Source organism: Crassostrea angulata, chromosome 4, assembly GCF_025612915.1.
Source record: "Crassostrea angulata isolate pt1a10 chromosome 4, ASM2561291v2, whole genome shotgun sequence".
Classification (NCBI taxonomy): domain Eukaryota; kingdom Metazoa; phylum Mollusca; class Bivalvia; order Ostreida; family Ostreidae; genus Magallana; species Magallana angulata.
In genome coordinates this window covers 49499192-49526902 of record NC_069114.1, presented here as the reverse complement: position 1 = coordinate 49526902, position 27711 = coordinate 49499192, and the positions used below count along the sequence as shown (strand labels likewise).

Below are 27711 nucleotides of genomic sequence, written 5' to 3'. Positions count from 1 at the left end.
TGAACCCACCATTTCCAATTTCTTTTACTCAACACAGATTTACAGGGTTCTCCTTAGTAAAACATCTTTACCTGACCTTTTAGAGGTCAATTGTTGTTCAACCACCTTTAATAAGAAACCTTATTCAATACAACATACATCTACATGATATAATCTTGATAAAAGCATCACATAACTTAGAAATGCCCTTACATGTATACCCACCCCCTATCTTGTGATTTTCATAAAAAGTCATGGTTTGAAATCTTTTACCTAATTTTCTGAAACTTGTGGCAATTTCTATGAGTCATTTCTCACACATATTTGAAAACAATCATCAATGATACTAAAATTTGATCTTTTTATGTTTCTTGAATGATTTGTAGCATTTTAATAATTAAATAGACAAGTATTCCTGCATGTGATTTCTTTTTTCCATGAAAAAAAGTAAGTTAACAATCATATTTATTAAATATCTAATCTATTCTGGTTTCTAGTCTCTTTTTAACCATGATAAAACAGTAAGATCAACAAGTTCAACATCTGCCTTATATAAAATTAAATTCAAACACACCCGGGTAGCTGGAGGCGGCGGAGAATTCCATTAAAAATGTTCAAATTTGACATGTTTTTTTCTACTTTTTTTATGCATATATACCTTAAAGGTATGAAAATAGATTGTTTCTTGCTCATTTCAAAAGTAATTATCATTGCTGGTGTTATTCAAAAGTCAAATGTACATTTACATATCCTACATGTAATCTTATGGAGAAAATTGGAAAGAGTTTGGGTGATTTTTCAACTATGTAAACACATCTAAATATCTTTATAAAATAAAAAATGAAGGAAACATAATTGCATACTTTTATTGAAAAACAAATTTTCACAACAATTATATTTCTTTAAACAGCCTTAATTTTGTTTTTCATAATTTCTTATCAAACATGAACAAACCACAATAGGACATGATGCTTTCTTAAAGTTCCATTATTGTTCATGCATTATCCGATTTAATTTGAATTACCGGTAGATAGTCTGTAGAACACAAGGAATATGCATGTGGGTAGAGGTGACAGGTTAACCTCAAGAGCTGAAACCACAAGAATCAACAGGTAAAAGCCATGTGGTAACAAGAGTCTGCTTTAAGCTGAAATAAAAAAAAAATAAATTAGCTGTGTTAACATACATGTACTTGTAATAGCTGTGTTTACATTAACATATACATAATATTTTTTGAAAAAATACACTGACCATGCAGTGTTATAAGTATGACATATCCAAATATATGACATTAACATTTAGCCAGTACAAAAACAAAAATGTGCATATCAAGTCATAATAGAGAGGTTGAGATTTAAAACGTGTACGGGTACACGTACGTGTGTTAAAACTACACGTACACGTACACGTTTTTTGTAATTTATCAGTTGAGATTTCTTAACTTGTAGGATATAAACGTTTACGTAAATCGACGCAGTTTTGTGACACGAATTTATTTAGTTAATTCCAAATAAATGGTATATTTCTTATCAATTTTCATGCAAATGAAGTTTAAAATATATATAATGTATCACGAGAATACATTCACTCATCCATTAGGTTTTATTTGTTGTAAGAAGCTACACGTTTGTACTTACGTGTAGACGACACTCTACAAGTTTAGAGAACGTGTAGAAACTATGTCGTCACAAAAACTGATGACGTAATACGCGAAGAATTTAGGTGATTCCCCTAGTACACGTACACGTACCCGTACACGTTTGAAATCTCAACCTCCCTAATATCATAACATTAAAATAATTTCTTGGGTATAGACATATCAGATTGAGAGAGAGCGAGAGCAGGAGTGAGCGAGAGAGTTTGTTTTACTTGAAAAGCGACAGCAATATTTCAATTCATAAACTACAAAGGAATATTACCAATCCAAACAGTGTCAAAGTATAAGCTTCTGCTACGTGTATACCATGTTTTGTCAATTCTACTGGGGTTTATTGCGAATAAATTTAGCGAGGGTTTTTTTTTCTTACGAATTACATGTTTTAAAAACAATACTATGTATAATGCGCATAAAAATGAGGGATTAATAATACATGCTCATTTTAAAATTCAATGCACTTTGGATTTCTTTTACAAGATCGAGATATTTTTGTCATAAAATTAAGATGCCCTCTGACAGTTTCATGAGTCTTTGCCAAGATTAAAAGAGAGAGAGAGAGAGAGAGAGAGAGAGAGAGAGAGAGAGAGAGACAGAGAGAGATCTGAGGCACATGCAGTAAAAATTATTTACATACTATGTAGATGTGATATGCATGTAAAGCTTACCTAAAATGAATCAATATGTATAAAAGATAATCTAATCTCTCAAATTACAATGATTCTGTGAAATACTTATATCTTGAGAAGACTGTTTAATAGATATCATGGAACATTGACCTAAATTCTGAGCTTGATATAATATGAAATTTGAGACTTTTCATCTCGCACTCTGTTTTACATGCCTGTTACACAAGCAATAACCATATAGAGAGCGAGACAAAAGGTCTAATTTTAATTAGATTGAATATTTACTTTGTCAAATATATTTATTTAATTAAACACAAGCCTGAGTTTTTTAATTTATAAATTCAGTGAAGGCGATATTGTAAAGATCTGCTATATTTAAATATTTGGGTAAAGTTATCATCATGCATACATGCACTCTAATTACAACATTCTATTCTTGTGTACCTTAGGACTCCCACCGCTTTTAATTTTAAATTCTTCATGCAATTTACTACTGATATCCTTTCTTCACTTGCCTCGGATAGTCTTTTAAACACCATCACCAGTCCCGTAAATTCATGTGGTCCACTTTGTTTACATGTAAAAATGGCGACTCTCGATCTCGATGTAAATTCAACATACTTGATTTCCCGAGGTCGGTAGCGTGTTTCGGAGAAAGTCTGAGGCAAATAAAGAGGCGATATCAGTAGTAAATTGCATGAAGAATTTAATGGTACTAATTGTTTTCACAGAATTTGCGTATAAATAAGGTAAATCAGTCCAAAACTAGCGCACGTTTTTCTGCGCAATAAATATACATGTACAATTTTTTCAATGGGTGGCCCTGTAGCTCTCCGGTCTGTCATTATTTTTTCCCGGAGAGCTACAGTTCTGCAGCTACCGTGAAAATACACTGGACAGATAATATTCCGAGATTCCGCTGACTCTAACGCCCGCTTTTATATTGTGACGTACTTCAAAAGCGGAGGTTAGAGTCAGAGGAATCTCGGATTAGATTGAAAAGACTAAATACGACATATCCTGTATTGAAACATACCTTTATAATCTGTCATACGTTAGTTGAGCTGAAATTTCCACTATCGACGTCTTGCAGGCCTTGCTTTTTTTTAAAATGTAGACACACCGCTATCGAGTTGAAATGGTATCAGGAGAAAACGTACCCAAGAGAAAACGTACCCAGGAGAAAACGTACCCAATCTCTAGGGTACGTTTTCTCCTGGAGAAAACGTACCCGGGTACGTTTTCTCCAAGAGAAAACGTACCCTATGAAAATCATAATTATACTACTTAATAGTTTTTAATACTTTTAAATACTATTTTCATAATAAATATACAGAAATGTAAGAGTTTTATAGATATATGAATGTAATACTTTATAATTTTAAAGGGGTTGGTCATATTAAATAATTTTCAAAAGCTACTTTTATGCATATTTCAATGGATAGATGTATAGAAATATATTCCTTTTATGAATAATATCTTTATAATAATTGTAGCAACTTTTATTTTAGTACGAAATAGTTTCTAATTATCCATTTATCGGTAGCCTTACCAATTTGAGTTTCTCTATGCGAGATCCACTGATTTTAATTATAGTGATAATCAATTAAATACCTTAGCAGTTAATTTATTATTATGTAATATTATGTATTGCCTCCCCGCGCAGGAGGTAGAAATATTCACTCTCCACACATTATACATGTCAGTGGCGTCGGAAGCAAATTGACTGTTCAATGTTACATTTCGTAGTAGTTTCCATATATATGAATCAAACAAATTCAAAAGACTTCAGTAGACTTGGTTGTATTAAGCAACTTTGTTCTATAGATAAAATTAAAAAAAAATGTTAAAAATAACGCGATATCGACTTCTTGACATACTCATCATTTAGTTATCCAAATGAGATTGCAATAAAAACTTATTATTTAACGGTTTCGTTTACGGTGTATTAATTGTCGACTAATTAAACTGCCCAGGCCATGTTCGTGTATGTGTATGTTACAAATTATTGTCTTAATAATTTAAGTACGTGACTATGCATTTAAAAACAACAACAACAACAAATGATACAAATTTTTATTGTATATTTTATTTTGTTTCATTTAAGAATATCTATGAAAACCATTTTTTTCATAGGGTACGTTTTCTCTTGGAGAAAACGTACCCGGGTACGTTTTCTCCTGGAGAAAACGTACCCTATAAATTGGGTACGTTTTCTCCTGGGTACGTTTTCTCCTGGGTACGTTTTCTCCAGCATTCGTTGAAATGGGGAATCGTACGATGATTATTTCGATTAAAACTAATAAGACTAATAAAAACTAACAACGTAATTATCGATCGAAATAACTAAATTGTATCGATAAACACTTTAATTAACTATTAAAAAACAGAGTCCGGTTTTATGACCTGCACGAATTGTTTTCAGCAGGAGTTACTTTCAGTGTGAATTTTACACTATTTTTTAAACCAAGAACACGGAATCAAAATTTCCGGAAAAATCAATATTTAAACCCCGATATCTCTGCAATGCATCATCCGATTTGAAAAAGAATTTCAGTTTTGTATTAAGCTTTGCAAACTCTACAATATGCATATAATTTTGTGTTTTATATATAGTTTAATTATCAGTACGAATTGTTTTCAGTAGAAATTACTTTCAGTGTGAAATATGCACTATTTTTAAAACCAAAAACACGGAATCAAAATTTCCGGAAAGATCAATTTTTAAACCCCGATATCTATGAAATGCATCATCCGATTTGAAAACGAATTTTAGTTTTGCATTTAGCTTTGCAAACTCTACAACATGCATATAATTTTATCATTCGCTCAAAAAAATGAAAATTCCGAAAAATTAGAATCACTTCCGGTTTCGACCGGAAGTTACAAAATATTTTTTTTTGTAAATTTGCCATAAGTAAATCCGCAGATTTACAATCACAGAGAATTTCAAGTCTTTATAAACAACCGTTTACGAGAAAAGTCCTGGACAAAATCACTTTTTGAAATTTTTAAAAATGACGTAACTAGAAAACGGAAGTGACTTAATGACTGAAAGTTAAAAATCTTCAAGGGACAACTATTTAACATAATCTCTGAAAATTTCTTGCAAATCGGTTGAATAGTTTTTGAGATATAAAGCAAAAAAGAAGTCAGAAGGAAAAACAAGAAGAATAATAATAATAAAACTAGAGCAAAGCTCGTTGCAAAGCAACGAGTGGGTCTTCCGTTAATGTCGGAAGAAAAGCTGGAAGTTCCTGTAAGAAGCAGAGCTCTTAAACCAATAAAAAGAGAACTAAAACAAAAAGATTAAAAAATCGAAAATTCTTGGTACGACTTAATAAAATCCGAATGATTTTAAGTACGACTTAACAAAAACCTTTACAATTTCATGAACAACTTAACAAAAAAAATCCGAATGTGTTACAGTACGACTTAACAATTATTTTTGGTACGAGTTAATTTCACTTTGAATATTATGCTATTTTTTAAACTAAGGACGCGGAAACAAAATTTCCGGAAAAATCAATTTTTAAACCCCGATATCTCTGTAATGCATCGTCTGATTTTCAAACGGATTTCAGTATTAGGTGCAGCTTATAGGGTCGGAAAGTCTCGTTTACTTTCACTTTCGATTTACAACTTCCGGGCAGCAGACGAGATGCCGCTATGTTTTGCATTCGGATGCAATCATATGACAGGGGCGAAAAGAACGTGCAGCTTGTTTAGATTTCCAACAAATCCAAAGGAAAGGAATAAGTTGTGTATTGTTCCGAACTCTATCCTGGTTCCACCTCTGATGCTGCCATAGTGGATCATTGTGGAGTTTTGGATATGTTAAAGCCAGGTGACATGATCCTTGCAGATAAGGGGTTTAACATTTTCGACAAACTTCCATCAGGTGTAACATTAAACATACCACCTTTCCTTTCATCAAAATCTCATTTTACAAAGGAAGAAGCACAGTTATGTTACAAGATTGGGAGAAGTCGAATTCACGTGGAGCGTGCAAATGAAAGAATCAAGAACTACTGTATTCTAGACCATATACCTTCACAATACAGACATTTGTCCACAAAGATTTTTCAATTATGTGTGGCACTTGTAAATTTGCAATCTCCCCTACTGAAGGAAATAGCCGATAAATATGAAATTCCTAATTAGTGTAATTCTGAGCTTCAGACCATGTCTTATACCATGTCCAAAGATATCTTTGCTTTGACATTTTGCTTAGGCCTATAGTAAATTTATTTTTTTTTATTTATTAATGCCTCAAAGTTCAAAATATTTTATAATGTAAATATTTTGAAACACCTCTTCCATCTTGTCAAATGATGAACACAGGTGTTGGAAATAATAATCTGGGGCAGAGTGTAGATATATGTAGCACTTGTTAAACTTTTGCTGTACACTACTACATGAATGATGATGTGTAGTTAAGGTCATTTCGTTATTAACCACTTTTACACACTGTGAACTGACACATGCTGATGTTTGCTTTGATCAGAATTAAACAGTTAAACAAAATGAATTGTTTTGTCTAGAGTAATTTAATGTATCAATAGGAAAATAAACAGTAAATAGAAAATTTCTGAATTACAGTCTGCCAGGTTTTTAATTAAGAGAGGGTAAAAAAACATTGAAATAAAATTCAATCATGTTTTTCAAGTGGCATTGCCATGAGTCATCTTTAAGAATGCGAATAACTTCCATACTGACTGGTGTCCAAACCACGAAATCACAACATGAAGTTCCTGTTAGATAAAGTTGGCCTTGAACTTGATGCCAATAGTCATGGCTCTCTTTGAGACGCAAAGTGCCCTCAGAGTCGCACTCTAAAATATTAAGAAAAATTATTAAAGAAAAACTCACAAGAGCTAAAATTTACTAGGTTTCATTAACGCAATCAAACCTAAGGATGGGTTATTGGTAACATACAGTATTTAATTTTAACCTCAACATAATGAATGTTTTGTATGCAAATCTTTCTAATCAATCTCTGAACCTACCTAGAAAAAAATCTTTCAAGTTTGCACAAGCATCCTTTATGGACATCGCTCTTGCTGAAAACGGACATTTCACCTCTAAAATTGCTGGTGATGCTGTCAGTTTACTTTGAAGGTGGACATTCATATTACACGTTTTAGGATTACCCTGGACAAATCCATCAGGAGAAGCTCCAAGAACTCCTGATTCATGGAGCCAAATACCTTTAATTGAAAGTAAAATAAAATGTTTCATAAACTGTATCATAAATTAGTTTCATATCACATAATTAAAAAAAAATGATTCAATCAATAATAATGATTCAAATGAACATTGAAGATGAACAGGTTTTATGCCAAGATTTGAGTTTGACAGTATAAATGTTTACCTGTCTGCAATACAGACACCTCTGAAAGCTTACAATAGCTATCTATTGCAACCTTTTCATGTGTAAGTCCCCACTGAATAGAAGGTCTCTTCTCAAGATTGTAAGCACTGAGTAACCTTTTCTTCAAGGATAAAGTTAGCCTAAAAATAAAATTAAGATTCTAAATTATTTCTTATTATAATAAAAAAGATTTAGATAAAAGATTATAATTATTTAAGAAATCAATATATGTTGAAATCAATGAATTACCGATTTCTCCTGATAGCTCCGATAACTTGCCCAAAATTTGATGCAGTTATTCGTAACTTGCGAACAGCTGCCCATAACGAATTCTCTCGTTGACCTGTAGTCATCCATGCAGTCTTAATGACATTTTCCGAAGAAATAACAAGCTTATCCCTATTGCAATGAACCAGAAAAAAAATTTATTATTACATATTTATAGATTGAGAGATGAGAGAGAGAGAGAGAAAGAGAGCAGTATTATAATTTCAAAAGTACCTCAGATATGAAGACTTGCACTGGGCATTCATGTACTCTTCACTTGTAAGCTGGTCCTCAATAAGTAATGCTGGCATTTCCTCACATTCAGGTTCTTTAGACAAAATCCAATGCATAGCTGCAAAGATTAAATAAAGAAATCATATGGCCAACAAAAGGATGTCATAGTTTTCATATGAACATGTGTAATCAATATAGGTGTAAGTGTGACAATTATGTATATACAAAAAAAATGATATTGCCTTGATAAAAAAATTTCTCGACAATGCTTGTGTCAATTGGAATATATATCATTAGGTTAACCATATTTAACAGAAAGATGAATTATGTTGCGAGATCATTTTTCCTGCATAGATAATTTTCTTTACATATCAGTTGTTGAAATATTCATTTAATGAATGTTTCTTAAAGCTGAACACCACCTGTAAATAAGCACAGTCACACAGGTATCTATCTACAGGTATATAAACCCTTTGATTTTAACTTGTGGCCGACATTTAGTGTTCCTTTCATGGTCTTTGGATTTTATGCATTTATTTCTTTAAATATTATATGTGCAAATTCTATTTGTAAATAGCATTGCGAAGCAAGATTTACATCCTCACGGGTGAGACCTCTTCACCGATATACTTTTAACTGATATGAGAGCTGCAGCTTTTAAAGGGGATGTAGGGATAACAGTGGTAAAAGAGAAATATGGCGAACAATTAATGCATATTTACAAAAAGGTGTTCAGCTTGAAAAGTTCAATAATTTTTGTTACATGCACATGCAAACTGAAAGAAACAAAGGCTTTTTTGAAAATAAATTCATATCCATGCACAACATTAATACAATATTTACGTAAAAATAAAAGGGCCTCATATAGAGGAAACAGTTTTCCCTCAAACAGGGATAAAATGATAATTGTTGATCAAACCTGTAAATCTACCCAAAAGACCTAGCTGATCATACAAATATGATCTGTCGGCATCTGTCATCTCTCTTTTTAATGCTCTGAATTCACATTTTATAGAAATGGTATCATTATGGTTTATAAAAATCTGATTTTGCCTAGCACTGACATTTTAACAAAATATATTGCATAAGTGTCCTGGTGATTTACCTATAATCTTGTTGCCTGGGTGGATACATTTCCGCCATGGTTGTTGTGGATTTGGGAGGTGCCGATTTTGGATGCTTGATCCAGCTGCACTTCACATCTGTCTTACTTGCTCTTTTATATCTTAAATATCATCATTAATCCCAATGTTTAGATAAGCTATCATATAGATTTATTCTTTAAACTGAACTTAATAGACACTGGAATGCAAAAAATCAGCTGACAATATACATTTAACACTTATTACATGTACAACCATGATTAACACAAGAATGCTGATTTACATGTGTATGATAATAGATTAGTAATGATTACCCAAACAGAAGTGCAGCAGCTACATGGTGGCAGCGAAACTGACCCATAGGGCATTCACAGGTTGATGATATAATTGTTCCTGCATCATCATCTTCATTTTCCAGAAATATCTTTGTAAAAAATTAATGAAATGTCTGTGAAGCAACTTTGCGTGTATGAATATATTGACATATTGTATTTATAGTGGGAAATACTTATAATATTATTAAAAACAAATATATCTATTAAAGACTAAAAGTGGGGGTAGGGGTTATTTACAACGGCAACAATGACGAACTTAAGGTTAAAAATATACAATGTAGCACATTTCTTGACCGAAGAAAGCGATATTGTTAACTTAAAGAAAAAATTCGATGCATAGTTTTACCCTGGTTGATTAAATGTAGGGATAAAGACGGCTAAATATTTTGTACATACCTGAACTTTGTATGAAGTGTCTCGCATTGAAGCTTGAACCACCGCCGATATAACGTGATATTCTTTGTCTAAAACGAACTTTAGCACCCTGTCGCTATCCACGGCTTTCTCGCTCTTCCTAGTAAGCTTTGTATGGCCATCTACATATCGAGCCCAGTATATTATTGATAGCGCCATTATTGCAGCAACTGCCCGGAAGTACGTTTTCTCGTTATATCTCGCGGGTCACATGACGAGACTTTCCGACCCTATTAGACTCTACAAAATACGTATACGTTTTTTATTTGATAAAAAAAATTATTTTTTCGAAAAATTTGGATCACTTCCGGTTTCGATCGGAAGTGACGGATTTTTATTTTCAGCCTTATTGCACATGAAAAGTGCCAAATTCATAACCACGGAAAAATTCAAAACTCTATCTTAAAGCGTTTTTGAGAAATGCCGCGGACAAAATGACTTTTTTAAAACTTTAAAAATGACGTAACGTGAAAACGGAAGTGACGTTGTTATAGAAACTTTAATATCATTGAGGAATTTTAATTGCACATAATCTCTGCAAGTTTCATTGAAATTGGTTGAAAACTTTTTGAGTTATGAAGCCGAAAAGGAGTCAGAAAAAAAAGAAAAAGAAAAAAAATAATAATAAAAAGAAACCGAAGAATAACAAGAGGGTCTTCCGTTGAAAACGGAAGACCCTAACTAGAGCAAAGCTCGTTGCAAAGCAACGAGTGGGTCTTCCGTTAATATCGGAAGTACAGCTGGAAGTTCCTGTATGAAGCAGAGCCCTTAAACCAATAACAAGGGTAACTAAAATAAAAAGATGAAAAAAATCGAATTATTCCTGGTACGACTTAACAAAATACGAATGATTTTACGTACAACTTAACAAAAACCTTTCTGATTTCAAGAACGACTTAACAAAAAAAATCCGAATGTGTTCAAGTACGACTTAGCGATTATTTTTGGTACGAGTTAATTTTACTATTAACATTACGCTATTTTTTAAACCAAGGACGCGGAATCAAAATTTCCGGAAAAATCAATTTTTAACCCCCGATATCTCTGTAATGCATCGTCCGATTTTCAAACAGATTTCAGATTCGTGTTCAGCATAACAAAGTCTACAAACCTCGTAAACATTTTAAATTATAACGAAAAATTCGAAAATTCGAAAATTTTAAAACACTTCCGGTTTAGACCGGAAGTGACGGAAACTAATTTCCAGTCTTATGTCCAAATAAAAACGATTATTGCTTCAACACAGAAAATTCCAAGTTTTTATCTTGAACCGTTTTTGAAAAACGCCCTGGACAAAATTACTTTTTTAAAATTTAAAAATTGACGTAACGTAAAAACGGAAGTGACGTTGTAGTTGAAAATTTTAAAACTTAGAGGCACAATAATGCTTCATAATCCCTGAAAGTTTCATGTAAATCTGTTGAAAACTTTTTGAGATATTAAGCTTTGAAAAAGTCAGAAAAATAAAGAAAAAGAAAAATAACTAGAGCAAAGCTCGTTGCAAAGCAACGAGTGGGTCTTCCGTTAATGTCGGAAGTAAAGCTGGAAGTTCCTGTAAGAAGCAGAGCTCTTAAATCAATAACAAGAGTAACTAAAATAAAAAGATGAAAAAATCGAATTATTCCTGGTACGACTTAACAAAATCCGAATGATTTTAAGTACGAATTTACAAAAACCTCTCTGATTTCAAGAACGACTTAATAAAAAATCCGAATGTGTTCAAGTACGACTTAACAATTATTTTTGGTACGAGTTAATTTTACTTTGAACATTACGCTATTTTTTAAACCAAGGACGCGGAATCAAAATTTCCGGAAAAATCATTTTTTAAACCCCGATATCTCTGTAATGCGTCGTCCGAATTTCAAACGGATTTCAGTTTCGTATTCAGCATGACCAACTCTACAAACCTCATAAACATTTGAAATTGAAACGAAAAATTCGAAAAATCAAAAATTTTAAAACACTTCCAGTTTGGACCGGAAGTGTCGGAAACTAAATTCCAGCCTTATGTCCAAATAAAAACGATCAATGCTTCAACACAGTAAATTCCAAGTCTCTATCTTGAAGCGTTTTTGAAAAACGCCCTGGACAAAATCACTTTTTTAAAAGTTAAAAATTTACGTTACGTAAAAACGGAAGTGACGTTGTAGTTAAAAATTTAACATCTTTGAGGCACAATAATGTTACATAATCCCTGAAAGTTTCATGTAAATCTGTTGAACACTTTTTGAGATATTAAGCTTTAAAAAAGTCAGAAAAATAAAGAAAAAGAAAAATAATAATAATAAAAAGAAACAATAGAATAACAAGAGGGTCTTCCGTTGAAAACGGAAGACCCTAATAATAATGAAAAAGAAACAATAGAATAACAAGAGGGTCTTCCGTTGAAAACGGAAGACCCTAAAAAAACAATAGAATAACAAGAGGGTCTTCCGTTGAAAACGGAAGACCCTAATAATAAAGAAAAAGAAACCGTAGAATAACAGAAGGGTTTTCCGTTGAAAACGGAAAACCCTAATAATCTTAACCCGCACAATAATAGAAAGGTCTTCCGTTGGAAACGGAAGACCTTAATTAAATGACGCATGTGTCAGGATTTAGGCATGTGCATTTAACTCAATTCTCCATCACATACATTTGAGCTTGTGAAGCAAGTTTTGAAGTCGTTGAAGATAAAGCCCCATGCCAATTTTTCCTTTTTCCAAAACTTAAAAAAAATCTACTCTGGTAATCGTTACAAGCCTCTGGTCCAGTTGTCATGGTCCAGCTGTCAGTCGGTGCCCCTGAGGTCAATCTAAATCAGCGTACCGTGACGCATTTCAGAATTGAATTCAGATAATGAAATTATGTATTTCAAACTGCGTAGAATACTTTAAAGTGATGCAGTGTTCATTTCACTATTTGGATCGAAAGGTTTGGAAATAACGTGGAATATATACATATATCACGAACACAATTAATTAATCAGGTATCGTTATGATGAACTTGTCTCATGTTTTAACTGTTGACTTTAAAATCTACACGTCGTGCCAATAATCATCACATAATTGAATAACTCTTGATTACTAAAGATCAATTTTCAGTCATGCTCCTTCCTCTTTTATTAATAATTCATTGAGCCACGAAATGCTCTTGTGTTATAATGAAAATAACAGGAATTGTAATTGTTCATATTTTCATTTATGCATTTTTTCCCTTTTAACAATTTATGACACCTTTATCATTTGCAACGCCCGAGAGACAGAACAAATAAATTTTAATGCATGAATTAATATAACAAACTATAAATTAAAGAGACCAAAGAAAAAAATTTTAACAATAATTTCTAAAGCAAATCGAATATGCACCGATGTTTTGAATATACATCAATGATTAACAACTGGGTAAACTAACAGAATATGAATGGCCATTAACGCATCAATGATTGGATTCAATTCAACATTTGTTTTATTACCAACCTTCATAAACTTTGCACTTAATGTTTGTCATTTCAATCTCCATTAGGATTTCCATTCTAATAAGAGGAACGGCTGCTTCTATTCAAAGCAAGAAAAGTAATTGGCCATCTTAACATATTTCATTCATAAAAAAATCTCAGATGTAAATGAGGAATGGATGTTTAGCTCCTTTGATGTTGAAAATGTTTGCAAACTTTAAACTTACGTTAGGTTACTTTCTTAAGACAAAGTCTAAAAATTTCAGTTACTAGTATTCAAATATTTTAATACGCTATCGCTATAACAACAAATGAAAAAAAGTATTTATTTAGATAATTGATTTTCCAATTTCTTTCAGGTCGCAGCCAAATAGATTTTTGATCACTTTTAAAATGTTAAACAGCTTTTAAAAACTGTTTTACATCTACATTCACTTCTCTTCTCACGCAAATATGTTACATATATGTTACTTCTTTTTTACTGCACGCTTGCAGCAATCGCTGCAATGTTTGCTGCAAGATCGCTATCAGTAATCAGCTGCAACCAAAAAAGTTTTCTTACAAATAATTTTTTGTCGCAAACTTGTGTACCAGTGGACCTGGTACAGATCTAATAAATACACCATATTTGGTTAAGTCATAAACCAAATTCACCAGAATCAGGGTTAAGGTTAGGGTTATGACAAATAACAAAGAATGGTTCTTTTTACCTCTTAGGTTCGTCAAAGGTTTTGTATTTAAAAAACTCATTTTCATTCATTTTGGAAATTAGGTACAAGTTGCCTTATACAAAAACGGAACCAAGGTGGTGGATTTAGTGTTTAATGGTACTGGTACCAACCAAGAGAGCTGGTTCTCTCCCAGTCAAATATTGTCCAGTTCCTGGTCCGATGTCCTCTCCAATCAAACGTACAGGTACTTCGACCTTGAAGGACATGTCACACCGTAAGTTATACCCTTGAATCTTAAAAACTTATCACTGCTTGACAAAGAGCAGGATCAGCTTTTAGGTCTTTAAAGATAAAAATGTTCCAAACTAAGTGACAATTCATCAGCATACACACACACGCAGTTTCTTGTTACACCTTTTATTGGTATTTGAAAGAAAAAGGAACATTACGTTTGAAAAATTTGTATATTTGGCTTTAGCAGGCAGCAGTAAGAGAAAAAGGTTTATTTTCTTTCCAGAGGAGTAATTTCCCCTTTTAAATATCAATTAATCCTGTAGCATCAACAATTGATTTTAAACATGAACAAAATTGTGTTGGATCGAATATGTATTCTAATTTACAGCATGCACTTACATTTATAATTCAAAACACAATCAATTTACAGGTATGAATAAAAAACTGAATTCTCACGACCCCATCCCGTCTCCAAAAACCCCAAGAAAAAAACCCAAACAAAGAGCAAAATTTGAAATTAAGATCATATAAAAAAACTGATTTTTTTAGTATTTCCCATTATAAAGCAACGTTACGGCATAAAAAAATAAATGATTTGAAGTTAATTTATGCTACAAAATGGAAGTTAATCCAAAGTCAACGAAAACGAATTGAAAAATCGGCGGCCTTTTATTTTTTATATCCATATTTCATATCAACAATGAAGTCCAACTATTATTATTAAGGATGGGGATGTTCAACAAGTTAAACATCAGAGCGACATTAAAAATTATAGAAACATGGATGGTGTTTTTAGACCAAAAAAAAAAATACTGTATAAATTTATACCGCAAATTTTCTAATTTCGAATATTTTAATATTCTACTTTAAAAATTAAATATTTTCATAAATCTTTATACAAAAGCTCTCATTCTACAGGAGATTAATAAAGTCTATAAATGGCCACGACCACCCAGTCCTCTTAATAGGACAATCTACTAGTGTAGATAGAAACAAATAGTTGATTCTTATATATGTCATATTATATTCTTGTAGCTATATTATTAATGATATTATAGCATCAGTTTAAGAATTTGTTGATAATTACTCGGAAATACTATATATTTAAGGTGGGATGATTTGATTTGAACATATTTTATTATGCAAATATAATCAATTTACATAAATGGATTAGGCAGCAGGCAATGCCTATGTAAGGTGGGATGGGGTAGGAGTTCCATAAAGAATATAAATTGAAATCACATATGAAAACGATTTTGGGTAGATATTAAAAAACTGAGTAGATTCAGTAACGTTGAAAGTCATTTTTTTCAGAGAGTGTATTACAAAAACTATATTCTTTGTCAATAACATTTTCTTTGTTAATTAAGGGCTTAGTGAAATAATAAAAAAACCAAATTAACTAGAGGTACTATTACAAGAGCTGCGTTGAGGATAAGGAATTTTGGTGTCAAGAAAAATAAATGAGAAGTATTTAATTTGTATCTACAGTGGACAATGGAGAAATTTTCAAATATGGAAAAGTTACGGAGGTTGTCCGAATGACAGATTTTGGATGGCATCATCATATGCTGAACCAGGGAAGGCTTGCGCCCAGGAACAAACAAGCACAAAGCAGTATATATATTGTCCCAATACAACCCATTGTAACTTTGAACAAGGTGAGTACACAAACAATGCTACAATTAATATCATATGTTCAAACGTAGCTTCTTTATTAAAGCAATATGAGCTGTAATTTTCATGTTGAATTTTTTTACGAAAATTTTCTACTAAAATGACAAAAAATATGGTTTTTAAATTTCTGTTTGCCAGATTTTTGTGGGAAAAGCCGTTGAGAAGCCTTAATTGGAGCAAAATTGAATTATTGTCGTCCAGTACAAAAATTAATCTGCTATATATTCCTTAGAAGAGAAATCTTTCTTCTGACAAAAAATAATGTTTTTTTCAAGTCTTATTCATCATAAAAGTTTAAGCTATATGCAGACTCATCATAACAGCAGGTTTTTGCAGCAAAATAAAATTCTAAATAATACAGCTCATATTGCTTTAAGAAAAGCCGTTGGTAATTAATTGAATTATATCTAGACATATCATTTTGATATTTCTTTGAAGTTTCTGTCATTAAATGTCATAAAAATATAAAACAATTTTTAAAGAAAGTTCTATATAGGATATGCAAATTTATATCATGATTGGCCAGCCAAAGTTGGAAACTTGATTTCTAATTTTATTTTGACAGAATATGAAATTGCTGACGTCATGACAGTATCTATAAAGATGTCCGAATAATTACATAACCAATTCAAAAACGTTTTTTTTTTGTCTGTGTCATAATTTGCCTTCATAATGAAACGTAAAACGTGTTTTACACAATACTGTACATTGTCAATAACTCGTGAATATTTTTTTTGAGGATAGTTATAGCAACGGTTTGTAACGGCAGTGAGTTATGCATGTAAAAGAGAGAAAAATAAGATAAAATAATTAAAAACATCATTTCCACATAAATTAATGAGAGTTCGTGTAGATTATATCTTCTTTAACAATGGTTTTAATGAGAAAAATGATTTTTTACTAATTGAATGTCTTATCTTAATTATATCATAATTATATGTTAAAGCAAACAGTCATCTCCTTAAACTACACCATGGATCTTCAGGATCTCACTTTTGTCGACATTCATAAAAAACAAAACAAAAACCCTAAACCCGCACGCTTCATAAAACTATAATTAGAAAACAATGTAAAATCCACGTGGACTCGATTAATAATAAAGCTGTATTCCTCATGCTAATGGAAAGGAAGGAGGAGGGAGAACTAAGAAAACACAACCCCCTGGCGATTTCAAAACAAGAAATCTGTATTCAATGAGTACATCCTTAGGGTTCTGTCCTTGGGAACTGACCCAGAATTTTTTTTAGTTATTTCCTTGGTATTATTTTTGCTGTTTTACTGAATAATTTTGATCATATTTGATAAATAAACAATTATGAAAATATCAAATATATTTGTTGTTTTTGTTCTCTATCATAAAAAAATAAAATAATTTCATTGAATAGCAATTAATTCTAATATTGTGAATATTTAAATATACAGAATGGTAAAGCTCTTTTGTGTAAAATGTGAAAATTTTACTTGTGAGACTAGCAGTATATACACTAGAAAAAATTGCTAACGCACCATTTAAAATAAATTAATATTTACATCCTAAAAATCTTTAAAAATGTATTTAATGTTTTAATTCTTTTTGTGATCTTATTATTGATGCATGCATTACTAAAACCTCACAAAAAACCCGACGGGATATGGCGCGTTTGACCACAGAAGAGCGTGACAGGGCAGTTGGTATGGTCTCTGCAGGATGCTCCTTTAGTGAGATTAGAAAAAATTGTTAATAATTTAACGATTACCGATGGCTAAAACATGACGCAACATGCTTATCAAATAAAGACAATATCGTTTTAGGTAGCCATAGTGTTTTAAAGGCGCCACACGTCAATTGCAAGGTTGTACCGGAAATTTGTACAAACCGGAAGTGTTAGGGACCGAGCAAGAATTCCAAAGTGCCGCGTAAATACTAGGTGACAACACATACACATCGCATTTATCTGAGCAAATGGAGCCCACACCTGATATTAATATGTGAATCACATAATGGGGGTACCAATGTTTCATAAACAGTACTCAAAGCAACTGGTCCATAAGTTTGCAACAAATGATGTTTCATTTCCTGTATCATAATAAACTGTTAAAATAATATACAAATTAATCTTTGTTGCATTCATATCTAAAACAATGAAAGAAATAGTAAGTGGTGCGTTGGCAATTTTGCCTAGTGTAGGTAGGCCTACTAGCTTTACCAAAGTCTATGCCGTATTAGTAACAAATAGTTAAATGGTAGGTAGATTCATTGACTGTTCACATATAAACGTTGTTGGTGAGGAGGGAAGGAGTGGGAGGGGTGGGGTAAACCTTTTTAGATTCTATTGCAACTTTTTCAGCAGGCAATATTGTTTGATGAAAAAAAGAGGATATAAATGATGTACTTGAAATATTGTGACTTGGTTATGGAAAATAAGATTGCATATGTTATGATAAGAGCCCTTATCTTATATGAGTGAATTGCAAATGTTCAAAAATTGTGAAGTATAAGATAAGATAGGATGGGACCTTACCTTTAATGTAGAGTATATAAATTTAAAATTCCTGTTTTAGCAAAATAAAGAAAAATAACTTCTATAACTGTTTTATTCACTGTACTAGAAACAACATAGATTGACGTTTTCCTGTTGTAATGTTTCAATGATGTTTATTTGAAAGGTAAAATTCAAGGAGATAAACGATCGACATATTGTTGGTCCCAATGGTTAAAGAATAAAGCTAATTATTCTTGTCTGATTTTGTGAATTTTACGATTTTCAAAAAAAAAATTGACAATGTAATCAACTGATGCACTGTTATTGTTGCACCCGCATTTTACTTTTGTTTTCTTTTTCAAATCAACGGATTTTTATTTGCTGTTTTTTTCAAAGTATACAAAAAACTTCATTTAATTTTTAAATGTAAACTAAATTCTCCAAAAAAAGAATCTTAAGCAATAATCAGAATACTCGAGCAAATCTTTACTATGAATTTACGTATAATTTAGATATTTTCAACTTTAGTTGTTCACAATTTAACTGATACAGACAAGTTTGTTTATTTTTTTTTTTAAAAAAGAGTCAATGTATTTAAAAAAATGAAGCAATCGATAGTGGTTTGGTGGCAATGTGTCTGTTAGACCTTAGGTACATATGTATATAGGCTCAAAACTAGAAAATAAGATTTTTTACGGCCGCAAGCAATATTATACGAGGCTTTTTTTAATGAATAAGACACTTCTGGATAAGACTATAAAAGTAGGTAATCATATTTCTATTAAAACTGGCCCTAAAAAATACATCACGGATTGTTTATTGTAGGTATATAAGAGTACATAATTTTAACTCGCATACATCGGTTTAAGTGTGAAATAGTTATTTTGGTGAACACTTTGCCGCTGGTCAGTATTTGCCTCGTGGTCCACAAGGTTGTAAGGTCTCACAGAGGATTGTGCCGTGGTCAAGGTTACCATTGTAGTTTTCTGAGCATCCTGATGGCTGTCACCTGGCAAAGCGTACATACCAGACTGGCGTTTGACATTCCAATTATCATCAGAATGTTTTTTTATTCTTTCTGCTGTGGAACAAGTGTCATAATGATTTGATGGATACTGCAATGCATCCATTTGTCTCTCTTGTAATGTTAGGTAATGAGCACCGTTAGTGTTTTCAGTCTCGCTTAAAATTCCACGAAATCTAGAAGTGGTTTCTTTCCCAGAATGCAGCTCACTCATATCTAAGTTGGATTTGCTCGTATTCATGGTAATGCTTTGTCCTGTTATGTTAAGTGATGTGTTGGTTCGCTGAGGCGGCAATGTACAGCTATTAAATAATAATCAAAGTACTGAAGTACTGAGGGGAGTTGATTTTATCGATTATCATTTATTTTAAAATCAAATTATCTTGCATGGCAATTAGTTTATAGTTTGTATTTGAATTACGCACTTTTTTATAATATGAATTTTTAGACTTTTCACACAAGAATTTCGAGAAACCCCATATGAATCATGTTGTCTAATATTTTAAGATAGATTTAAACTACTAGTATGTATTAGTTATCGAAACAATACTAAAAATTGTATGGATCCAAGCACTATTGATATCGAAATCTAGTCTCGTATAACTAGACGCTCGGCTGTCTCCGTTAATATCCGGCAAGCAAGAGAGCCCCCTCTCTGCTTGTCGCAGATTTATGGAGACAGCCGAGCGTCTGGTTGAACGAGACTATATTAACTCTGGCGTAGGAATACAAGAGATTACAAAAATATCATAATTGTACGTAGTTTATAAAATTTGACTATTTTCGAAGTGTTTATAGATAAGTTTCCTTGAAAAACAATGCTTCAGCATGCATTACATCGAATTTTTTTCTATCATTTTTAAGAACTTAGTCTTGTCAGCGGTGATGTTTGTGCTTAGGTCCAAACACTGTTTCACTTTCGGTTTGCCAGCCAGAGTAACTGCATAGGAGAGTTGATTAAAATCAACTCCCAAAAATGCATCAAACATGTTCTACATGCAAATATCCTTACGACCTTAGATTAGCGTTTACCTTTTAATTTAAACAACGTTACGTTATATAAACCCGGTATTACAAGTCATATCTCTCTTTTCTGTTGTATATTTATCTTATTTCTACACTCCTAAAATGTCGCTTTATGGCCTGAGTGTAAAAAGCAGGGAGAAATGCTGCTTTAAAAAAATCTTTATCTTCATAACTCTAATGAAAAAGGAACTTACCACTTCAAACATAGCGTTGTCACGCAGAATATCAGGATCACTATCTGAGATCCACTCAGTACGATGACTAGCAGCAATAACAAACTGCAACTATCGCTTCGCGAGGGAAGAAATGGGTCAGGATGACTATAATTGTCATCCCTCCGATAGTAGCTATCACTTACGTCTGTAACGTAAAAATTTAAGAAAAAGACTCACAATTTGCATTTATAATTCTATATTTGACAACTTGTCACTTTATCTTCATCTTTACATATGTGAGTAAAACGTTATACACAATACAGTCAGATGTATATATATTAAGGATAAAACACAGAGATAACATTTTATCTGTGTCGTTTCCTTTTATAAATTTTAAATTTGATCGTAGCCCTAGGATCTTTCATCTTTTACCCGGTAGATGCATCTGAATATATATATATATATATATATATATATATATATATATATATATATATATATATATATATATATATATATATATATATATTTATATATGTGATATATGAATCGTTATAATATTTAGCGTTTTCAGAACAACATGATTATAATTGTTTCATGAACCAATATTGCTTTGTTATTCTATCTATGAATCTTACTTATGTTAGGAAAACATCCAACAAATGGATTGCATTCTTCATTTTCAGTACAATTACACAAACCGCTGCACTTTGGACCGAAGTTGGAACTTGGACAAGGCTCCTCACAGTTTTGCCCAAAGAAGCCAATGCATGCTGGAAATCAAAAATAATTCTATAAACTAGATACGATCTCGTTACGAGTAACGAGTAGGTCTTCCGTTCAATTTTTTAAACGATGCGATTAAAATATCAAAGAAATTTCAGAATTTCCACTCAACCCCTCCCTTTCAGATAATGTATACGATTGTCAATATCCTTTAAAATGTTTGACAAAGAGTTTTGCTTCTTCACATACAGCACATTAGAGATTTAAGATTTTAGTCCCCTAAAATCCCTAATGACGTCATCAGTGGGTGTGGCAAGGAGTTTTACAAACTAATATTGTTACGATCAACAACTTTGCTTCTATAATGCATTACAAAGTCTTGATCGTTTTTAAGGTATTTGTAAGAAACTTTAAGAGTCTCTTGGCCCCTAATATAAGGGGCCAGCCCCTTTCCCTAGAGTTCATTCAAAAGGTCCCACAAATACTACCATTTTTTGTTCTTAAAACCACCTAAAATTGTTGTTCATTATTTAGATACAAATGATTGAATATTTTAGGGGCCAGCTCTCTAGATCCGTAATGGGGACAGACATTGGTGCTTTGATTAATGATTAGAATCATCAATGCAAACATTTTCTTTTCTACAATGCTTAACAAAATATGTCTAATTTTCTAGATATATTGCTTCCAAGTTTGAGTACTTTTGCCCCTATAAAACCTTTATTACGCAATAAATGGGCGTGGCATTGATTTTTTCTGAGAGATATTGTTACGATCAACAACTTTGCTTCGATAATTCATTATAAAATCTTTATTGTTTTTAAAGTTATTTGTAATAGAGTTTACGAGTGTCTTGGTCCCTAATTAAAGGGGCAAGCCCCTTTTTCTTAATTTCTTTGTAAAGGTCTTAAGAATATCAACATTTTTTGTTCTTACACCTATCTACAATTCTTGTTAATTTTTGAGATACAAATTTTTGAATATTTTAGGGGCCAGCCCTGTAGATCCCTAATGGGGACATATATTTGTGTTTTGATAAGTGGAATCGATTTAAATCATAAATGCAAACATTTTCTCTTCTATGATGTCTCAAAAAATATGTCTACTTCTCTAGATATATTGCGTCAAAGTTTAAGTAATTTGGCCCCTAAAAATCCCTTATTACGTAATAAAGGGGCGTGGCAATAATCTTTTCTAATAGATATTGGTATTATCAACAACTTTGCTTCTATAATAGATAACAATATCTTTATCGTTTTTAAGTTAATTGTAATAGAGTTTACGAGTCTCTTGGCCCCTTAAAAAAGGGGCCAGCCCCTTTTTCTTGATTTCGTTGGAAAGAACGTATGATTATCTACCACTTTTGTTATATATATTTTAACAAAATATCAACTTATAAAAAGATACAGATCAAAACGTATGAAAATTTTGATTAAAAATTGGTACCCAATTTTCGTTCCTAGGCGAGCTCCAAGAAATAGCGCCACTGGTGTAAAACAACACAATAGTGCACAATTTCAAACTATAGACTACCTATCCTGAAAATTTCATAGTCATATCTCTGATAGTTTCTGAGATCAACTCTGCACAAAAAAGGTCGTAAAAATGTGCAAAATGGCCGATAAATCGGTACCGGAAGTGACAACAGAAAAAATCTCAAAAATGTATAAAGTTTATCTCAAGTCTCATCTTCTGTGAAAAAACGGGCGAAATCGGTCGAATAGTTGTCGAGAAATCGCGTGCACAAAATTTGTGGAAAAAAATAATAATAAGAAGAAATCGTACGAAAACTATAAGGTCTTCCGTTGGAAACGGAAGACCTTAATAACGTCATGGTTTAGTATAGAATACACAACATCATTCAGACAATTTTGGTTAAAAGTCTACACTGCATGATAAAATAAGCCTTAAATTATGCACAAAAGATTATGGTAGTAATACATGTTAATAAGGATGTATATTTACAAAGTGTCCACTATAGGTGATTAAATGAGCACTAAACACAAAACACCATAAAAAACAATGACTGAACATAATACACAGTACCATTATCAATAATAATTAATTTTACTAAATAAAATTAGCATATATATGTACATGTAACACATTGACCGGAAAACTACCTTATATGTGCATCTTGAAACTATCACTGCTTATTTTGTAAAGAGGAGCATTGGCAATTACTTTCTTATTCTTGAAAGTGGTTTTTTTTTTTTAGAAACGATTAATCGCAAGATAAACAAACAAATTGGAAAAGACATCAATACAGTAATTGGCATTTATTTTATATACAATTTAAACCAGAAAAACCCCCTCAGTTCGCTCCTGAAATCATATCATTTTTGTACATCTATATCAGCGGGTCCTTAGTTGATGACTTCCGCGAGGGTTTTAGATGCTTTACACATTTATCTGCTTTTTACAAAAGAACTTAGTTGTAAATCCTCCCATAAGACTGAAAATTGTTACGTTTTTTTCGTAAGTTCTTTTGAGAAACGCATTTTTAGTGGAGTATTCTGTATCTGTATGTATCAAGTATATATATTAAGTATATATAAAAGCATCTTATACGTATTCGTTCGGATTGTATTAAATACAAGTAGCATTATGAATCTATCAAACTTGCCTACTTCAAATAGTGAGGTATAAACACGTTCGTGCTATATGTATAATCGAAAAGAGCTAGATGAACTCTTGTCAGTTTTAAGTGATTTTTTGGTGATAAATTTAAGAAAACGGAAATAAATTTATAACAGAGCAGTACGCACAGCATAGTAATCAATGTCGATAAGAATCATAATAATATAAAAATACATTATCATTATAAAAACAAAATGTATTATTATAATAACTATATGAAATTATCAAAGATGGCCAACAATTAAAATAAAAGTTATCACTGACCCGTGCAACTTCCATTAATCTTTCTGTATCCTGCACAGCATTTATCTGGGTGACTGAATAAAGAGAATAATGAAATACATACGTTAAAAGCAACCACTGCATAATTATCAGTTATTTGATTTCACGTATAACAAAAATGTACAAAAAAGAAGAAAAATAACTAGAGTCAAGTAAAATATTTTAACTCGGTTTATAGCTTACTCCTTCGATGGACATAGAATTTTGAGCTCTTCGCACCGCATGGTCCAAAATAAGGATATAAAACACAGACACGATGCAATTTTCAATTCCATAACGACCTCCAGAAATAATGTTGGGTTCATCTACACTTTTGTTATGACTGAACTAGGCAGTACTTCCTTTGTTTAAAATGAAACGATCGGATTACACCGGAACCACGTAGGAGTCTCTGTGTTTAAGGGCCCCCGCACACTAATAAAAATGAAATGTGTTGAGAGTTTGAAAACTTCACAAGGCATGAGGCATTGGCGGATCAAAATTTGTGAATGTGAATAATTTTGAGTTAAATAGCTAATAAAATGCTAACACTCAATGTAGTTGTTGTCAAAACAAGAATTATTATTTAACACAAGGCGTATTTTGGTAAACTTTACAATATCAGATGCACCATATTAAAAAAGTTCAGTATTTTTTTTAGCGAATCCCACTGATATCAACATCTCTTTAGTTACGAAGCATCAAAATTTACTATTTTTGTTCTTTTTTCTGTAGAGTGGTATAGAATAGAAAACACTATGTTTTGTTCAAACATATTATTTGGAAACTTTGATACGCAATAAATAGTCTAACAAAGAATAAAACATTTATATTATATGACGTCATCTTTAGTTATACCGAGTCCAGAAAAATCTCTTCTTGTCCTGCGACCCTCCAATAGGTATCTGTTGCTATTTTGGCGGCTACAGCTGACATACTGGATTGCTGCATATTATTGGGTAAACAAACTCAAAGAAACACAAACACAAGAGGAAAAAGAAACCCTACTGGTTCTTCTATTTCAGGCGTTTTATCAGCTGTCACTTGCAAATTTTACGCATCCAGACTTGAAATTACAGATCCAAAAACGAAGAGCAATTTCTGGCAAAATCTAAATAATGTTTTGCACGAATTTGAAAATCGTATATTCACTAAGAGACAGTGCTCGATTGACTTCGTCCTTTTCTGTAAAATTGGATCGGAAAATATATTTTTGAAATGGAAACGGACATTTATAAAGCAAGGATAAATATTTTAATCCAGCAGAATCACACCATCCTCTACCGTTGTTTGTTAAAAAATAACCAATGCATGTGGATTTTCCTTCACAATTTTTTAAAGGAAAATAATATAGTGGTGAATTGCTTTATATTTTGAATTGCTCCACTAGTGGAGTTTATAAATTGCAAATTTTGATAATTGATAACCTAAGTATGTCTTTTGAAGCTTCCGGAAAGGTGAAAATGTTGCTTGTCAGAACGTTATTACAGACTGACGTGTGATATTCCAACCATCGCTAGCATTTTTCTTTAAGGTGGAATATAACATCATCACAAAGTTGCTGACCTCTGTTCGAAACGAAATTTCGTTTTATTGAAAGGATTTGATCGAAGACGGCAACATGTAACTTACTCCCTAGCCGTGCGGACAAAGTGTCGGGCTTGTTATTTGTACCTCCCGAGTTCGAATCCCGCAAGGGTTTTAGTTTTTACTTACTGGATTGATTTTTTTTAGATATTAAAATTTTGTCCCTAAACTGCAGATTTTAATTTATCTGCTATGGTGCCCATGACATAATAGTTTCAATACATGCACAGTTGTCTCTCTTGCAATGTATGATAATGAGTAAGGTTACTGTGTTTTCAACCTCAGTTCAAACCCCCTCAATGTCTACTGGTCTGCTTTCGAAAATACAAAGGATTTGTCACGCAGACTATTAGAATTACCATATTAGACCGCAGTTATGACTTTGCAATAAATTCGCTATAGTTGTTATCTTGAACTGAATCTATTGTCAAGTTCCACAAAGAGGAAGTAAAAAAAATACCACACATTTTGCTAAAACATTGATTTGGGCGAACTTCACATTATCTTAATCTTTACATAATATAAGTAAAAAGATCTACACATAAAAGTGAGATGATTGTATTTTGATTTAAATAAATACAAGAAAGGTAAATCTTTTTCTGTGTCGTTTTCTTTCCTATCCTGGTAACAAAATACGCCGTATATTAATTTTTAAAAACATCTTAGCAATATTTATCGTTTATGAAGATTATAAGTAAAATGTTATATTGTGCGGTCCTAATTGACAATAAAATTATTGGACTCTGGACCGCATGATCACACATGCGTGAATTGAGTAATGGTGACACGAAATTTTTACAGGTGAGGTTAATAATGAAATATTTGAATTTTGTTATACTTTCATGTTAAATACTTTAGACGCAGTTCATAATCCTTTCTATTACCCTCAGCGTTAGCAACGCACTTAGCAACGGGTAACATTAATCAAAGTACTGATAGTACTGTTAGACGGTGGCGCCGTTTGAAAGTGGCATATTACATGTATGATATTTAGTAATTATTGTTGTCGAAAATCCAAAGCCACTATCCCATACATGTACTAATACTTAACGCTTACTCGCACAACTGGTCGTGAGTTTTCTACATGAATAATTCTGTGGAAATTGTAGTTGTGATCACAATCCACACTTTACAAATGTTGTCGTCTCTCTTTATCGTCATCTTTTGGGGAAAAACCCATAGATTTATCACAGTAGCCTTTGTAGTATAGAAGTTTGTATCTTTATGTTTGTATCTATATCAGTTGACATTAAAACTCCGTTTTAGGTAATACATGTACTACATGTTTGTATTTTGATTGCCCCAGAATGACTCATTAAATATGTGGGTTGCCACCACAGATTGAATGAATAATTAAAATCCAATCCAAAGCGATTTCATCACAGTACGCCCAAATATTTGATTGTATAAAGAAGGGGATTTTTGGGGGGTTTTCCCTTTTGACATTTGGGTTGACCCCGTAAAGGGGAACAACTTTTGAAAAGTGTGGATTGGATATAATTAATGGATGAAATACTTATCAGGATTTTACTGATTATTTGGTAGACATGTAGTATGTTTATTGTCCCTCTCGACAGCATTTTCCGTTAATTTCTTCACGGGGAAACAGTTGCAGTTTGTGAACCATCAACTTGCTTTTGTCTTCATAGTCAGTTGATACATTTAGGTGTAAAGAAAACAGAATAGTTTACAAGAACCTGTTTGAAAAAATGGTATTGCTTGTCATCATGAAACAGAAGAGTCAATCAATATTTTATCTTCGACTTTAGTGGATCCATTTGCTCACAGCGAAAGCGAATAAAAAATTGAAAAAAAAATAT

At 32.1% G+C, this 27711-nt stretch overlaps 3 protein-coding genes and 1 long non-coding RNA gene across 5 annotated transcripts in view; 1 reads left to right on the top strand and 3 right to left on the bottom strand.

Annotated features, from left to right (window-relative positions):
• LOC128181222 (uncharacterized) overlaps nt 1-17562 on the top strand; it is a 46328-nt gene extending 28766 nt beyond the window's left edge. The window contains exons 5-7 of one of the 2 annotated variants that reach the window (XM_052849536.1): nt 14201-14373; nt 15825-15994; nt 16576-17562. In XM_052849536.1, the coding sequence (XP_052705496.1) occupies nt 14201-14373; nt 15825-15994; nt 16576-16625 (393 nt within the window). In that variant the 3' untranslated portion in view covers nt 16626-17562. The other variant, XM_052849535.1, reaches the window with a different exon arrangement.
• On the bottom strand, nt 830-3392 carry LOC128181224 (uncharacterized). The gene is made up of 2 exons (XR_008243296.1): nt 3299-3392; nt 830-1126 (listed from the first exon to the last, which is right to left on the bottom strand). It is a non-coding gene; the product is annotated as an uncharacterized LOC128181224 (long non-coding RNA).
• LOC128181223 (uncharacterized) lies at nt 6857-10219 on the bottom strand. The gene is made up of 7 exons (XM_052849537.1): nt 9972-10219; nt 9555-9664; nt 9243-9362; nt 7886-8035; nt 7637-7776; nt 7272-7472; nt 6857-7097 (listed from the first exon to the last, which is right to left on the bottom strand). The coding sequence occupies exons 1-7, from the start codon at nt 10146-10148 to the stop codon at nt 6877-6879; spliced, it is 1119 nt and encodes a 372-aa protein (XP_052705497.1). The 5' UTR covers nt 10149-10219; the 3' UTR covers nt 6857-6876.
• Nucleotides 17563-17621: 59 nt separating the features above from the next.
• LOC128181100 (uncharacterized) lies at nt 17622-24708 on the bottom strand. Its single transcript, XM_052849370.1, has 5 exons — nt 24509-24708; nt 24308-24360; nt 21316-21450; nt 20717-20882; nt 17622-19798 (listed from the first exon to the last, which is right to left on the bottom strand). The coding sequence occupies exons 1-5, from the start codon at nt 24628-24630 to the stop codon at nt 19318-19320; spliced, it is 957 nt and encodes a 318-aa protein (XP_052705330.1). The 5' UTR covers nt 24631-24708; the 3' UTR covers nt 17622-19317.
• Between the last annotated feature and the right edge of the window lie 3003 nt (nt 24709-27711).

Excerpts from the sequence above, each read along its gene's own strand:
- LOC128181223 (XM_052849537.1), bottom strand. The coding sequence starts at position 10,148 with ATGGCGCTATCAATAATATACTGGGCTCGATATGTAGATGGCCATACA. Across the intron at positions 8,036-9,242 it reads CCCAGGCAACAAGATTATAG|GGATAAGCTTGTTATTTCTT; the intron begins GTAAATCACCAG and ends TCATTGCAATAG. Across the intron at positions 7,777-7,885 it reads GGAGCTATCAGGAGAAATCG|GCTAACTTTATCCTTGAAGA; the intron begins GTAATTCATTGA and ends TTTTATTTTTAG.
- LOC128181100 (XM_052849370.1), bottom strand. The coding sequence starts at position 24,630 with ATGAACCCAACATTATTTCTGGAGGTCGTTATGGAATTGAAAATTGCA. Across the intron at positions 24,361-24,508 it reads ATTCTATGTCCATCGAAGGA|TCACCCAGATAAATGCTGTG; the intron begins GTAAGCTATAAA and ends CTCTTTATTCAG. Across the intron at positions 19,799-20,716 it reads ACAACGCTATGTTTGAAGTG|CTGTACATTGCCGCCTCAGC; the intron begins GTAAGTTCCTTT and ends ATTATTTAATAG.